This window comes from Silurus meridionalis, chromosome 28 (genome assembly GCF_014805685.1).
Source record: "Silurus meridionalis isolate SWU-2019-XX chromosome 28, ASM1480568v1, whole genome shotgun sequence".
Taxonomy (NCBI): Eukaryota; Metazoa; Chordata; class Actinopteri; order Siluriformes; family Siluridae; genus Silurus; species Silurus meridionalis.
In genome coordinates this window covers 8,123,577-8,138,711 of record NC_060911.1, presented here as the reverse complement: position 1 = coordinate 8,138,711, position 15,135 = coordinate 8,123,577, and the positions used below count along the sequence as shown (strand labels likewise).

The 15,135-nt window shown below is 36.9% G+C and overlaps 1 protein-coding gene across 1 annotated transcript; it reads left to right on the top strand.

Annotated features, from left to right (window-relative positions):
• The first annotated feature begins 2,052 nt into the window (after positions 1-2,052).
• LOC124381718 (leucine rich adaptor protein 1-like) lies at positions 2,053-10,921 on the top strand. The gene is made up of 2 exons (XM_046843592.1): positions 2,053-2,519; positions 9,420-10,921. Exons 1-2 carry the CDS (start codon positions 2,328-2,330, stop codon positions 9,801-9,803), a joined length of 576 nt encoding a protein of 191 aa, XP_046699548.1. The 5' UTR covers positions 2,053-2,327; the 3' UTR covers positions 9,804-10,921.
• Positions 10,922-15,135: the final 4,214 nt, after the last annotated feature.

Genomic DNA, 15,135 nt, shown 5'->3' with positions numbered 1-15,135 from the left:
CAAGTTCAGTGTTCCTTGAAATTAGTGGGACATCTTTTTTGACATTTTTTTTTGGTAATGAAATATCTCACTGAAATAAATGATGGACAGTTTATTGACTTAGTGATTGAAATGAACACAATAATTATTCAGATGCATCATTTTCTGTCAGCAGTTTTGTTAATAACTAAGTAATTGCAGAGTGATTTGTGGGTGGGCGTTACCAATTCAGCTGTGGGCGTTACAAATTCGGTTGTGGGCGTTACCAGTTCTGGTGTGGGCATTACCAATTCTGCTGTGGGCGTGGAGCACCTGTGTATCATAAAGATACGCCTTGCTATGGAAAGCCAAAGAGTTCATTAATATGTTCACATTTTAAAGTCCCACAATTTCAATGTCTATTTCAGTTTTCAAAGTACTTCGTTGATATTATGGTTTACATACAATGTTACCAAAGCATCAATATAAAAAAATGAATGCAAAAGTATTTTTTAATGCATAATTTTTGGATAATATATATATATATATATATATATATATATATATATATATATATATATATATATATATATATATACAGTGGAACCTCGGTTACGAGTTTAATTGGTTCCATCACTTTACTCTTAACCTGAAAAGCTCGTATCCCGATACAAATTTTCCCATAAGAATGAATAGAAACTTCGGTAATTCGTTCTGGACACCCAAAAAGTGTTTCTTAAGAAAAAAATAACGCCAATATTCACTAATATTATTTACTTTTAACATGTTATATTGAAATCGTATCATATAAAAACATATAAACATATAAAAAATAAATCTTTAAATGGTACCTTACCTTTAAGAAGTCTCGCTGCGTGCATGATGGAGACGACGTCCGTAGAAGCGGGAGGAGGGAGAGTTATTGTTTGGAAGGAGAATTTCCATCAGGCTACTTTGTTGGCGGCATGGTGATAGGAATACGTACAGTATTTAAAGTTCAGTAATTCCACACTGTTAGGCGACGGCGGATGTGTATGTGCTGCGAGGCGCAGCGAGAGCACGTGGCGATACGTAAAAACTAACCTGCCTGCGATTTTTCCGTGCGCAACGCTCGTATCCTAAAATATTTCTCGGAACTAGAGGCAACATTTTTTATGAGCTGCGATTCGTAACCTGAATTATACGTATGCCGGGGCGTTCGTAACCCGAGGTTCCACTGTATATATATATATATATATTCAACTTATAACCAAGTGAATATTAAACAGGAAGAAAACTAATGCATACAACAGAAGTTTGGGATATAAGTGCCATAAAACGAACCCCTAGCTGTGTCCCTTACAACAATGTGTATTATTTGGGGGCCCAAATAAAGGTTCGCTCATTCTGGGTGATGTTAAGCAAGTTTAAAAAGTTGCTGTGGATTCCCACAAATTTTAAGATAATTCGCATCTTGCTGTTATTGAGTTTCCAAATGAAAACCCGCAAATTATCAAGCCGTGAGTTCCGAAACCGCAAATTAACAGGGGTTGACTTTAGTACCTTTTTATTACCACATTATACATTAGCATTAATATTAGTACTAGTACCTCTTTACTACCTCTTTATATAAGTATTTGTGTTGTGCACTTCCTGCTTCCTACTTACACAGTGACATATTAAACATTAAATTAGATCACGTTACAAGATATACATGGAAATCTTTTAATGAAACATTTACATATAAAAAAACATAAAAAAACAGTAATATACCCAGAATATCTGTATATTTGCAAACTTTGTAGCCTACACTAACTTTGACATATAACCTCGAGCTCTTTTGTTGGTTCACGCTCATGTTTTTACATACTGACAAACATTCATCTGATTTATTTTCATTTTTGCTTAAATTTTGACCAATATTTGGTTATTCAATTTGAAGTGAAAAAATGTATTTGAGAAAATTCACTAAGACAAGATGTCATAAAAATGTCTTGAGGTTCTATATATAAAGTACTGTATAGGGTGCATCCTGAAAAAATAATGTTGTGTTTGCGAACCTTTTGGCTTCCCATAGTGAAGTCACGGCGCACAGGCGGACACTTTCATGTCTCTTTATAAGCGCGCGACCAGCGACTTGAACCGAACTCTGTTTTTTGGTTTGGGTCCGTGCACTTTGCGCGTGCACAAAGAATAATTCACGTTTTTACGTAAAAAAAAAATGCACCGATTGCAGAACAGGTTTTTTTAGACAAACCGGATCACAGAAAGAAGATCCATCTAAAGTGCAACCGGATCACCAGCTGGTTATTTCAGCTCTTTCTGCATTATTCACACAGGGATCTTGAGTGCATCAAGAAAGGATCGTATTTTGTTGTTGGTTTGTGGTCATGGAAGAGCACAGCAGCGTTCCGGATTTCAGAGACATCGAAGTGAAACTGGGACGGAAAGTCCCGGAGAGCTTGGCCCGGTCCATTACGCATAGAGTAAAACCATTAGAGTCCACTAGATCTCAGAGTCACAGCAGCAGCTCTGAGCTGAAACAACTGGAGAGCAAGATGCTGTTCCTCAAACAGGAAATGGTGAGTTCTCAACAATCTCAAAATATCAATTGCTTTTCTTCTTTATTTACAATCTAACAATGCCTTGCTATACCATTGAGAACATCTAAAGCTCCATTAGACTCAGGATCTTCATTCAGTACAACCAAAATCAGCACAACCAGACATGCTGTCATTATAGAGATGATAAGAAGGATTGCTCTGATCAGACAAAGGGTACTAACTTGTAAATTTTTAAGAGTACCATTACAAGGGTGGTAGTTTCACACCAGGAACTAAATGCTGCAAACTACAATTCCAATGCCGAAGAAGGAAAGATACCTTCTACTACCTTTTTCTCCATACCATACATTTCCTCACACCTGTTTCACTTCTGTTTCTCAGAAATCTTATATTGAAACGGAACGGTTGTTATGGTCCGGGTGAGTACTACCAGTACAAAAAGAACATCTAAATAAACACGCCTACAACTCATATTTCATCTCTAACGACGATCTCCAGATCACCTACGTATAGCTTCTATAAGCCATGCAGCTGGGAGTTCATGGCTTGTAGGACATCAACCCCCTGATAACATCGCACTGTACATGGAGTCATCAGGAAGTCGGCAATTATGACAGAAGTCTGCTTCCTTCTGCTTCCCTATACCCCAGGAACATAGAGTGGAGATAAAGGTCATGTCTTAAACACTCCCTATAGGCAAACCAGAGGTCAACATTTGTTTTTTTGAGCTAGAAACTGAGAAGTATGTTCACACACACAGTAGTAATCTGGTTTTAGATTATACTGTATTACTCAAACATCCCTTTGGATCAGATTTAGAATGGACTTTCGACACCTCATCCAAGTGCCGTTCACACGTTCCCATTCGCCAATCCTGCTGTTCACACAATCCGAATCTTCTACAGAAACTGTACCATAGTATCACCTTGCACTGGGTGCAGTAAAATATCCCGAACTTAAATCATCCTGTCTTCTAAAGGTTAAAGGTTAGAGAGGAGTCACTGACTCCAGATGTATCCTCTAGCGTTGGAGCAGGGCTCGGGGGCAAAAATTTCAACGAGTAGCTACTTTTCGGCGATCTGGTCTGCAGAACCGTGACCAATTTGGAGCTTGTTCTTCAACTTTCAACTTGTTCTTCAACTTTCTACCTTCTTATGGTTGTAGTCTGAGAAAATAAATATTGGACTGCTAATAAAATCGATTACATTATATATATCGTATTTTCCGGATTATAAGCCACTACTTTTTTCCCATGTTTTTTCCTGGGTTTTTCCCGGTTTCACACACTTCAAACCAAAAAACTGAACCCCATAACATTAGACCAATGAAATTTCCGCACGGAAACGAAAAAACGCACTTCACCTGTGTTCTGAGCTGCACGGCTTCGGGAGAAAAAACTTCCACCGATTAAGATTTTTAAACGCACGACGATGCCAAAGATAAACTCCTGAGAGAAATACAGTAGTTGTGAAAGGAAGGAGAAAGACAGTGAACAATGACTTACTTGGTCGGCTACTGTTTAGATACAAGCCGTTGTAACGTGTTGAGTCTGGGTGAAGGGAGAGCTCGCTAACTCCAGTTGCAACAGAAATCATATAATCACAGACAGGTTTCCAAAACTCGTGCTTTTTTTATTTTTCTTGGCAACAGCGTTACGGGTTAGTCAAAGAAACTTAGAAATGAGCATCAGAAAATAATAAGGACATATTCCTCTGTCTTACACACATGCAGTAATACTAGAAGAATGCAGTGGCAGGCTATTCCCAAAATACCGCTATGCTCCTAAAGGAAGCGCAACATATTTCACCCGTTACTCCGTGTGTAACGTGTCTTTCGTTAAAGCCTGTGTAAAGTACATTAGTGTACGGCTTATAGACAGGTGCGGCTTATTTATGTTAAAAATAAAAATATTAGTAAAATTCAGTGCTTATATATGGGTGCGCTTTATAGTCCGGAAATTACGGTATATATGTATATGCTCAACTTTCTATAACAAAATATGGATAGAATGTAGTTACGTGCATGAACTCTAAATAATAAGTCAAGGAAATTAAATGATAGGGTATTTGTTTTAGTATATATTTGCATCCTCTAAATAGATGTAATTGTGCTGCACATTGTTTCAGACAGTATTTTCATGTGCTCCCATTTATATATCCAAAAAAAACATGTCTATCATGTTTGCTATGGAATCGGCCGACGTACGAATTGTACCGCATATGCCTGCTGATGTGTGTGGTGCAGCAGGAGGTATAGAATAATTATAGAATCAAGATTTTGGATGTGTGAATTTCAAGGTGGCTACATATCAAATGAAAAACTTTTTGTTTTGCATATTTCAAACAAACCGAACACAAAAACGGCCTACGGATGCGTAACACTGTCCTTTATCGCTAATATTTGCCCAGTCTTGCTTTGTAGAGTTTGTACAGAGGAGCAGATTTTTTTGTTAATTCCAAAGGCATCTTGTCTTATCACCTTTTACTCTCGTTTGTCTTTATTATGTCTGCTGTCTTTGGCCTTGGAAAGGCTTGTGGATAGTACAGATCCCCACTATAAGGCTTTGCCCTAGTCACACTCTTATTACCCTGGTCACAGATTTATCAAAAAAGAAACAAACTAAAAAATGTAGATAAAATTTAATGTGTGTGTGTGTGTGTGTGTGTGTGTGTGTGTGTGTGTGTGTGTGTGTGTGTGTGTGTGTGTGTGTTTGAGTGTGCATGCTCGCACATGAACTCAGTGGCTTGTCTGGTTGTCCTGCTCTTAATGTGAGTGATAACATTGAGGGTCAAGAGGCCAGGTCTCAGATCAGTTGTTAAAAGCCAGCAGTAGCTCGTGCAGCTGGTTCTGTATACACACACTCATGCATGCACAAACACCCCCGATACACACACACACACACTGTTTTGAATCCAGGAATGAGGTCAATTCATAGACACACAGTCAAAATAACTCCAATGTAAGAGTTATGTCTCCTCAGCTCTATACATTGTAATATAAGTGTGTTGGAAATACACGTCTCTTACTTTGTTATTCATTGCTCACCTCGTTTTACGGAACACATGCGGCTGCAGGCTGTGGAGCACAAGCTACAGTTGGTTTCCACACACCACGGCTTAATCTTTAATCCAATCAAGGCTTTGTCGGTTGTCCCCGAAGCAGGCTGTGTTTCTGAAGTTACAGCTGCTACTATCCTTCTGCTTCAGGGTTTTATGTTTTTTTTCTTTTTTAATTCGACAATAAATTTGTGCAATGTTCATTTTATGCCAAAGGTATTTGATTAGTCAAGACATGTTTGCTGTCTAATATTTGTTTCAGATGTTGTACTTGTTAGCTAGATTATCTTAATAGCTTCATTGCGAATCTAAAAGTGGAAAAATTTTGAGACATTCGGAACGAGTGGACCGTTTCAGAAACATTGACTATAACTGAATTATTCATTAAAAAAGTCACTTGACTAATTTGAGTCATATGAAGTATGTGTCTTTTGTGGGTGTGGAGTGTTGTCGCTTGTGGGCGTGTATCGTCTATTCAGCGTTTTTAGTGCTGATGTGCAAGTGGCCAAAACGTAGCTTCTAGCACGATTTACTGCAGTGTACAATTTCTATGTCTTTAGAATATCCGTGAGATTAATTGTAACAGCTTAATAAAATGAAAAACAAGTCACACTGGCTCACTTGATGTATGTTAGGCTTTGTATTAGCTTTCTTGGCAGCACAAGCTAGCTCTCAATTCACAGTACATTTGCATTTACATTTGTGGCAGACGCCCTTATCCAGAGCGACGTACAAAAGTGCTTTGAGTCTCTAGCAATAAATAAATCTACACTGGTATGCCAGATTACAAACTTAATGTAAATATAACTCTTGAATTATACAAAGCAAACTTGGAAAGTGCTAATTTAAATGTTTCAGGAGGAGGTAGGTTTTCAATCGTCGCTTGAAGATAGTCAGGGACTCTGCTGTACGGACATCTAGGGGAAGTTCATTCCACCACCTCGGTGCCAGAACAAAGAAGAACCTTGAAGTATAATCAGTTTACAGTACATCAATTTGTAGGTAGTAAAGTTCACAAAGTAAATGCAGTAATCCATAAACGCAATCTAGAGAGGAGTGATTTCATCTACTTGCTTTCCAGGGTTTATTTTTTTCTTCTTAGTGTCTAGATTTTGACACATTATGACATTACACATATGATACATTTATGCATATAGGCGATTGTATATGATGATCCAAAAAAAGGAAAATAAACAGTTGTAAGTTTAGACAGTTTTGAGAGGTTGGAATGAATAATGAATGTTGAATTAGCATATGGTTGGGTTAAGCATTTTTTCAAGGCAATATCAATGGCATGGTTCAGCACGCCTGAATAGGAAATGAATTGTGGCTTTGTTGCTCGTTAAAGTTTCTACCCGGTTAGATAATGAGTTGCTAGAAATCTACATTTTGTCGAATGGTTTTGTAATCACAAGTAAGTTGACTCAACTACAGAAATATGCTTTATGGTGCTAAATATAGATATGTATTGTCATTAATCATAGTTTAGACACCTAAAATACAAAATAGTCCTTGATCCAGATTTGTATATGCGCCATGGACAAAACTTAATGATAACAAATTCAGTCTGTGTAACACAATTTTGTTTTTCTTTCATTCACATTCTTTTAAATTCTCTTTTAAAAATCTGAGGACATGTAGTTTTGTACTTGGTAAATGCTAAACCCCTAGGCTTATTTTATTAAGCTACTCAGTTTATTTGACTGTGTATAGTGGTAAACCTGTAGAAACATATTCCTAGTTATTTCTGTTCAAAGGAAAAGGGTGTTCTTGGTTATATGATGAACATCTGTTGTAGTACTGTGTTATATTTAGTCAAATTTAACATGGTGACTAAGTGTAAACGTATCACCCTGTCTCGACACGTCCTCGCATCTGAGAACACGCACAGCCTTGATTTATTTTACAGCCTTCAAGCATGTCCTAATGTCGTTGGTCATGGTGTGTCATGAACCGATAGCAGGTCACGGTATTTGTTACACATGTGCTAATAATTTCAGCATGTGTTAAAGACACTCAGAAAGCCACTTTCACCTGTTGAAAAGAACATTAGAAGTATTGTTTCACCTTCTGTTGGGGAATTTGGTGCAATGGTTTCCATGATATGTTTTTTCTCCTGCTTTTTCCCAGAAGAATTAGTGGATTACAGAATCATTTCAGTCTTTCTATGACCAGGATTAGTATTAATGTCACTGTGTTCCTTTTTTTTCTACGGAAAACCAAAAGTTGTATTTATAAATATCGTAATAATCCTACAGTTACTTTGATTTACCAGCTCGTCACCATTGGAAATCACGAGACCATTTTAATTTCTATTAAATTTCGCACATAGAATCTATTAAACCATATGTTATGGTACATTTTAATCTTAACCAGTTCACTTTTTCTTTTTTTTTTTTTACAAACCAAGCCAAGCATTACAAATCCACTCCACCACAAACCAATGGTGTCCATGAGGGTTTTTTGTCTCTTTTCCTTTTTTTTGCAGCAGGGTGCTTGTATTTGACAGACCGTATGCTAAGGTTTCTTTTGTTCTTTGTGAAAGACGAAAGGGGCAAACTGCGGTCAGCACATAAACCATCTCAGGGCACACTAAAGACAAACCTATAAACCTCCAGATCCTTAGAATTAGCTGTATATTATTATCCAGCAGTAATAGCACATGGACTTTTCGTTATTCCGGAGCATTTTAGTTCACATGCCGCTCAACCACTAGTTCATGTCTTTGTTTTATCTCCACCATTGATCTCTATATGCACAAGATTCCATGGCTATGTGTTGAGTTGGTGATCCCATAGAGCCAGGACGTAGTCACAATCCAAACACTAGCCGTATTATTGGGCTGTGGCAGCCTACTTATGACAGAGCTGCAGTGTTTTAACCCCAACTGACAAACGATCTGTTGTAGCACTAAATGAATGACAGGATACTCCTAATTCTAATATTTGTGTCTTTTCGTTTTTTGTTTTTCTCACCATTGCAAATGGCGTTTATGTTGTTTCTGCCACTGGCTGTTTTGCTTGGATTCAGACGTGCAGTATTTTGCATACCATTTGGGTCCTTATGTCATAGCTGAGCACTTCCTGCAGCTGGAGAGCCACAGCCTTTGCTTTTTGTTTCTTCAGCTCGCATGCCAGTTTCGCAGTGGGGCTGAACCCAGTCTGATTACATGGCCACGCTTTTTAGGTCGGCTACATTTCTAGAATTTTACACCATTTTTAGATACTGATCAAAAGTCATGCCGTGACTAGGTAATGTTTGGGGATTGTTCAGTAATACTTTGGAATAATGCCTTAGCTGGCGAGAATTTCCTTGTAAATGTTTTTATGGAGAAGGTGAAAGCAAGGCGAGTTAACAAAACAAAACTATCACACGTTTCAACATTTACCTCAGATGTGTTGGAAAATTGCTAAGAAAAACCTGAAACTTTGACTAAAATTCTATTACATCTTATCAAACAAAACTTTGCTCCAATTCGTATTTATCGGAAACTTTCGTCTTCTGAAAATGTGAATTAAAATTGTTTGCACGTAACTATCAAGTACTTACATGTATATACATCAGCTTTCCTTGAGGTAGTGATTATCACAACAATAGATTGTTTATCTATAATCTTCTTGTAAAGATGAAGGTAAATGGAACGTCATTTGAATGTAACATGCTGGTTCCTTTGTCACGATATCAAAACTACTTCGAGGTGGATTCTCACCGTATTTACCAAAAACATATAGAACTTTAACATCAGCATATTTTTGCAAGCTAATCAAATCCAATTAAAGAAAAAGCCATTGATTACTGAAAAACATAGCCCCATGTTAGTGTGAACTAATTAGTGACATTTAATTTTTTCACCAAAACACAGGCTCATCTCCGTGCCATCGACGTCAAACTGATGCAGCAGCTTCTTTCCATCAATGAAGGCATCGAGTCCATCCGCTGGGTGATGGAGGAGAGAGGGGGCATGGCCAGCCGGGAGAGCAGCTTAAATGGCAGCCTGTACAGTCTCTCAGACAGCCAGGATGCATCTCCTCACGGGAGTTTCAGCAGCCTTCAAGACAGAACGGACGAACTGGACGGAATTTCAATTGGCAGTTACCTGGACACTCTAGGGGAGGACTTGGAACATTCATCCCCCACTGACCAATCAAATAGCTTCCATGACCAGTCCACCATCAGGGATGAGACTTTCAGTAAATCTCCTCTTCGACCCAGAGTGGACTCTGATGAGTACTACTGTTTCAGATAACACTAACATACACTGCAAAGGATTATGGGGCATCTTATGGTCCTTAATCAGTTGGTCATTTAAATGAATGAATGAATGAATGAATGAATGAATGAATGAATGAAAGTGTTCAGTCACGAGTAACAGTTAAGGGGGGAGTGTAGTTACTCTAAGCAAAGCGCTAGCTGTTAGCATTTGCTGCTACTGCTGATACAGAAATGTTTCTTCGATTCTGTTCAGGAGTCACCAGATTTTAAACGGCTGACCTAAAGTTTCTAAGTGAATTAGAGATCCTGCAGTCGATTAATACTCTTACTTTTAAAGCACAGCATTTCCAGGGAATAAACTTTTGATACTGTGCACTACATTCTTAACTATTCCAAAAGTCGTCTTCTCTTACTGTATTTCACAAACAATTGTCTAAATATTCATCAGAGCTTTTCCTTAAAAATGTGTTTTTGACGTTAGCATAGAGCACAGATTACACAAAAAAGGGACATTTCTTACACAGCAACCAGATTTTTATTAACCATCAAGTACAAAATGTTAGCAAATGCTTGAAACTAGCACAAATTAGCATAACATACACAGAAAGGTGAAGTCACTCAAGCTACACAGCTATGTTAATGATAAATCTTTGCAAATGGTTTTCAAAATAGTGTGTAACATTAACCAGTAGCTATGTCTGTGTTATGTTGTTTACGTCACGTTGCTGCACTTTCTGGTCAGTGAAGCTTTGAAAAAATGTGGATTTTGAAGTGCAATTTCTTGCTATTATGCCAAACTTTTTAGTGACAAAACTATTTACTTTTAGCTAAAGACTGAAATACTTGTCTTTCCAATGTTCTTACCTAATCTATATTTTAATTTCTTATTGAACTGTTGACACTGTTTTTATAAAGAAGACTTTTGTGACTTTTTTTCTAATGTGTACTCTATGAACAGCCCACTGAAGACATAACAGAGTCACGTGGTTAATATTTGAACATGGACTTAAGTGTGTCTGAGTGCGAGTGCGTTGTGTGCGACTATACATTTCCGATGTACTGTATAATATCAAACGGTTGCTCCTAATTTATTGCTGTACTGTTTTTAATTGCATTTTGTGGTAAAAATGTTATAATATATTGTTATTGAGAGCATTTTTTGAGTGTGTGTTTTTTTAAGTCTTTTTAAGAGATTTTTTTATTTAAGAATTAGGGATGTAGATAGACTTTTATTCACTAAGTTAACTTTTGAATTAAAGAAGCAATGTGAAAGCAAGGAATAAGACTGCCGTGGTAATTTGAGAATATGGGCTTTCTCTGTAGATTTAAGTTTAAGGCGAAATCTCACTTTATCCTTTATCGTCCCCATCTTGAGTTCGACTCCAATACTGAGGGCAATTAGCATTAGTTACTACCAGTATGATTACTATTAAATTAGCTTCAGGTATATTTTCATTTGCAATTTTTTTTTTTTTCTTCATTAATTCAGTTCCCTGGGCATCTAGATCCTCCAAGTCTGTTTGTACATTTGGCACACAATAGAGTTGGCAGATGAACAGCTGACTTTATTGAGGGACTGGGGTTCCTACACACATCCGTGTTCCGTGTTCGACCTTGGCAAAGATGACTCCCAAAAGCATCACTAGATGATGAACACAGATGGATCCCAAGATTGCCTTTGCACAATGGGGCCATTTTTCTGTTATTCTGTTATACATCTGTTTTTCCCCTTAGAACAGTGTATTTACTGTATATTTGATACAGATGTTCATAACAGTTAATTTGGGATGCAGAGATAATTTCATGTTGTGTTTAGACAGCAGGATTTGCTGAATGCAATTAAAGTGTAGTCTTTTCTGCAGTATTTTCACAACACATGAGGTTAATGTTACTAACAGCCATCTTGACAATGTCCTTATACATGCTAAATGGCAAGCGCAATTGTTTGATTGTCACAATACAGCATGGCTAAGTAAACCAAAATAAAAGCACATGTATTAAGCATCACACTTACCATCAAGAGGTTATATAAATAACTTCTAGCCTACTGTTAAAAGACTCTGATGTTATTTGACTAAAAATGAAACTAGCCAGCTAGTGTGTAGCTCTTTCTTACAGGCAACATAAAGAGACTGGAAACTGTAGAAATGAAACATAATAATCTGGAATATCAACATTTTATTCACATATGGTGGAATATTTTTCTTTTTTTTAAGTCTCAGTTTTAGTAAAATGACTATAAAGCATAACCATTAATACATGGGCTTTGTAATACTGAGAAATGTCAACGTTACCTTTATAACATTGGGTGCATACTTTCTTTAAATGTCTTAATGTGGAATTGTTTAGTAAAAGAGTTATATAATTATAATGTATATATTTGAAACATGATTGAGTGACTAGAGGACTTTTTAACAAAATAGCGAACAGCTCTTAATGAACAATGTACAGTCAGATAAGCTGTGGAAGTAGGATATAACTCCCAGGGTTAGGGTTAGGGTTATCAATTATCAACATTGAACCGAGTTTTGTTAGGATATTACTATGAAACATGGCATTTTTATGGCTACAATTAAGCTAATTAATGGCTAAATACAATTTCCATAGTTTCTGCCATACTGATAAAGAGGAACATGCAAAATTGAAATGTAAAAAAGGGGGATGGGTATTTTTTACAGTTCAAACTGTCAGTCTTATGAACTAAACCCAGTCAAAAAATAATAATTTTGAAAACAACATTCATAGAATTTGATGATTTCAATAGGAATTGGTCATAATGTGTATTGGTCATGGGTATTGGTCATAATGTGCCTGTGGGCCTCTACTAAGGATTCTTTGCCTTCTACTGGTGGCATTTTAAGAAGATATCACTAAGAACCAGTAAACCACATTTGTGTTTGATGTGTTTGTATGTTACTAAATTGTGAGTTGAGTTTTGCTTCATGGAAACCATTTGGTGTTGGTTTACCGCTGTATTGGTATTTATAGTGGAATCCATTTGAATTTATGTGATGGTTTTGATTTTTTTTCTCGGCTAGGATGTTTAACAAATAAACATGTTTTGTATTACAGTGTGATTATGTGCACTCAGCACTGATGGTTTTGCTGATAATTTACGCCGTCAAAACAGGAAAGAGGAACCAAAGTTGATTAAAAGTTGTCTCAAGACTTGTTAAGAGTATAACCTTATTTAATCAGTTAACAAAGGATATGATAATTAGTTTATGAATGAAGTGATCAGTTTGGCATTCATTTGGTTCTCAGGGAGAACCTCCATAGGAAAAGAAATATTTCACTTTCTCAGTCTTTCAGTACTTGTGGTCTTGAGAACTGGTTTGTCTGGTTGGGCAAACGGCCTGGAGTTTAAATTCCACTGCAGGCTACTTATTCACTAACGATGCTGAGAATTAGTTTACTTTCCATAGGTAGGATCACAATCTTGCCTTTTGTACTTGTCCTTGCCCATCACACCTTTTTAAAATCTCCACTTCACGCCTTTAGTTGTTGGGAAATTTAGACCTTCACACACTGAGCAAGGTCACCACTCCCTTATCATCAATAGTGTTAGGATTACTCTGGATTAAGGCAAAAAAAAAATGAACTCTACAAACACGCTGATTTAGCGAGGTATGGTTCCTAATGCAAGCACTAACATGTCAATTCATGAGATTTTATTGTGTGTGGTTCATGCTTCTTTAGTCACCCAGCTGTTGTGTACACATGAAATTGGAGAAGTTATTGCCTCTTTATTTTCTCCATGTATTTGTTCTCCACTAAGTTGCAGTATAATTTATGTAGGTAATGACAATGTGTTAAACTTTATTGGATTGGATTATACAGTTTGATTTTTTTTAAGTCACAATCAAATAATCTACAATATGTTTCACCTACCTACCTGCCATTTAACAGTTTCCTGTTCAATTTTTTTCTGAATCACTCCAGACCCATTTTTGCTGTATTTCTTAATTAACCTGAGTTGAAGTACAGTTATGATTAATTGACATATTATGTGTAGTGTTGTTGTACTATGCTTAAAAGCAAATTGTGATCATTTCTGGAGTATCATGCCCTCTTTAAATATATGAACAGATGGACATTTAAAAATCTGTATAATTTACAAATATATATTAGTTATTTAAAATAGGTTATAAAGTGTGATTTTATATTCAGAGATAAACTGGCCAAGTGTTTCTTCAGTCAGTTGTTTCCCCTAATAAACATCTTTGGTCCACACAGAAACATCTCCTGACTGTCTTCTCAGATTCGGTATGTAAATGTGACCTGACTGACAATTCTGGTTTGCATAACAAGGCTTTCAATGCCTGCTTAGGAAAGACCAAAGGGGCAAAACCCTCTGTCCCAGTGGCAGAGCCAAGAGAAAAAGACATTCATTTAGATTAAACATAATTACTCTCTCTGGGGCCGACTCACAGAGAGAAAGAGAATCTCCAGAGGGATCATTAGCAAATTAGACCCAAACAGTGCAGTCTAGGGAAACTAATACCAGGTAAAACTGTGTGAACCTGTCAGTGTTGGTCAGTAAGGATGGGGATACAGGTTACGACAGCACATCAAAAAGACCTCTGATCTCTGAGAGAGTGTGAGAGAGAAAGAGAAGAGACTTTATAGAAGCAAAGTAGGCACTATGGAAAGCAGGATTGTTCACACAAACAAAGATTCCAACAATACAGACCCCTTTGTATGGCCGTGCACATATTTAACTTCCTCCTCTGCATAAAGCTATGCATTATACTCCTTTAGAGTTAAGCCAAAAGATGCTTGCCTCAAGCAGTATTTTCTCTGAAAGAAAGCACATTCATTTAATCTCAATGAATGAACTGGATTTAAGCATGAAAAAAAATTATATTTTTGATTGAGTGCATGCACACTATAACCAGTGCTTCTTCAAAACTTAGTTTCCTCTGTAAAGCAAATATTATGGTCCAAATGTGGGAAGGACTGGAAAATGTATTACATGGCCATGCCAGTAATATCAGTTTTACCATCCAGAAAAGAATCCGAGTCACGTCTCGGGTGATTTAGAAGAGAATTCCCATTCCTTGAAGTAAACCGCATTCCTGTCTATAATTGTGATCCAAAACGTGCGCTGCTGAGTTTGCAGGAAAATATGCCAGTCTGTCTACTTATTCCACCAAATAGATTCCATGACCTAGGCTCATTACTGAGATCTGCTAATATATGACATATTTTGTGTAAAAAGTATAAAATCTACACTACAGAGTCACGTCGAGGTAGAGTTTTTTGGGGTCCCTGAGCAATTTTAAGAATTTATTTTAACATGAATGGTTTGTTCTTTTGCCAAATACAAAAGTGACTCAGGCAAATAAAATAGAAGTTAAATGAAT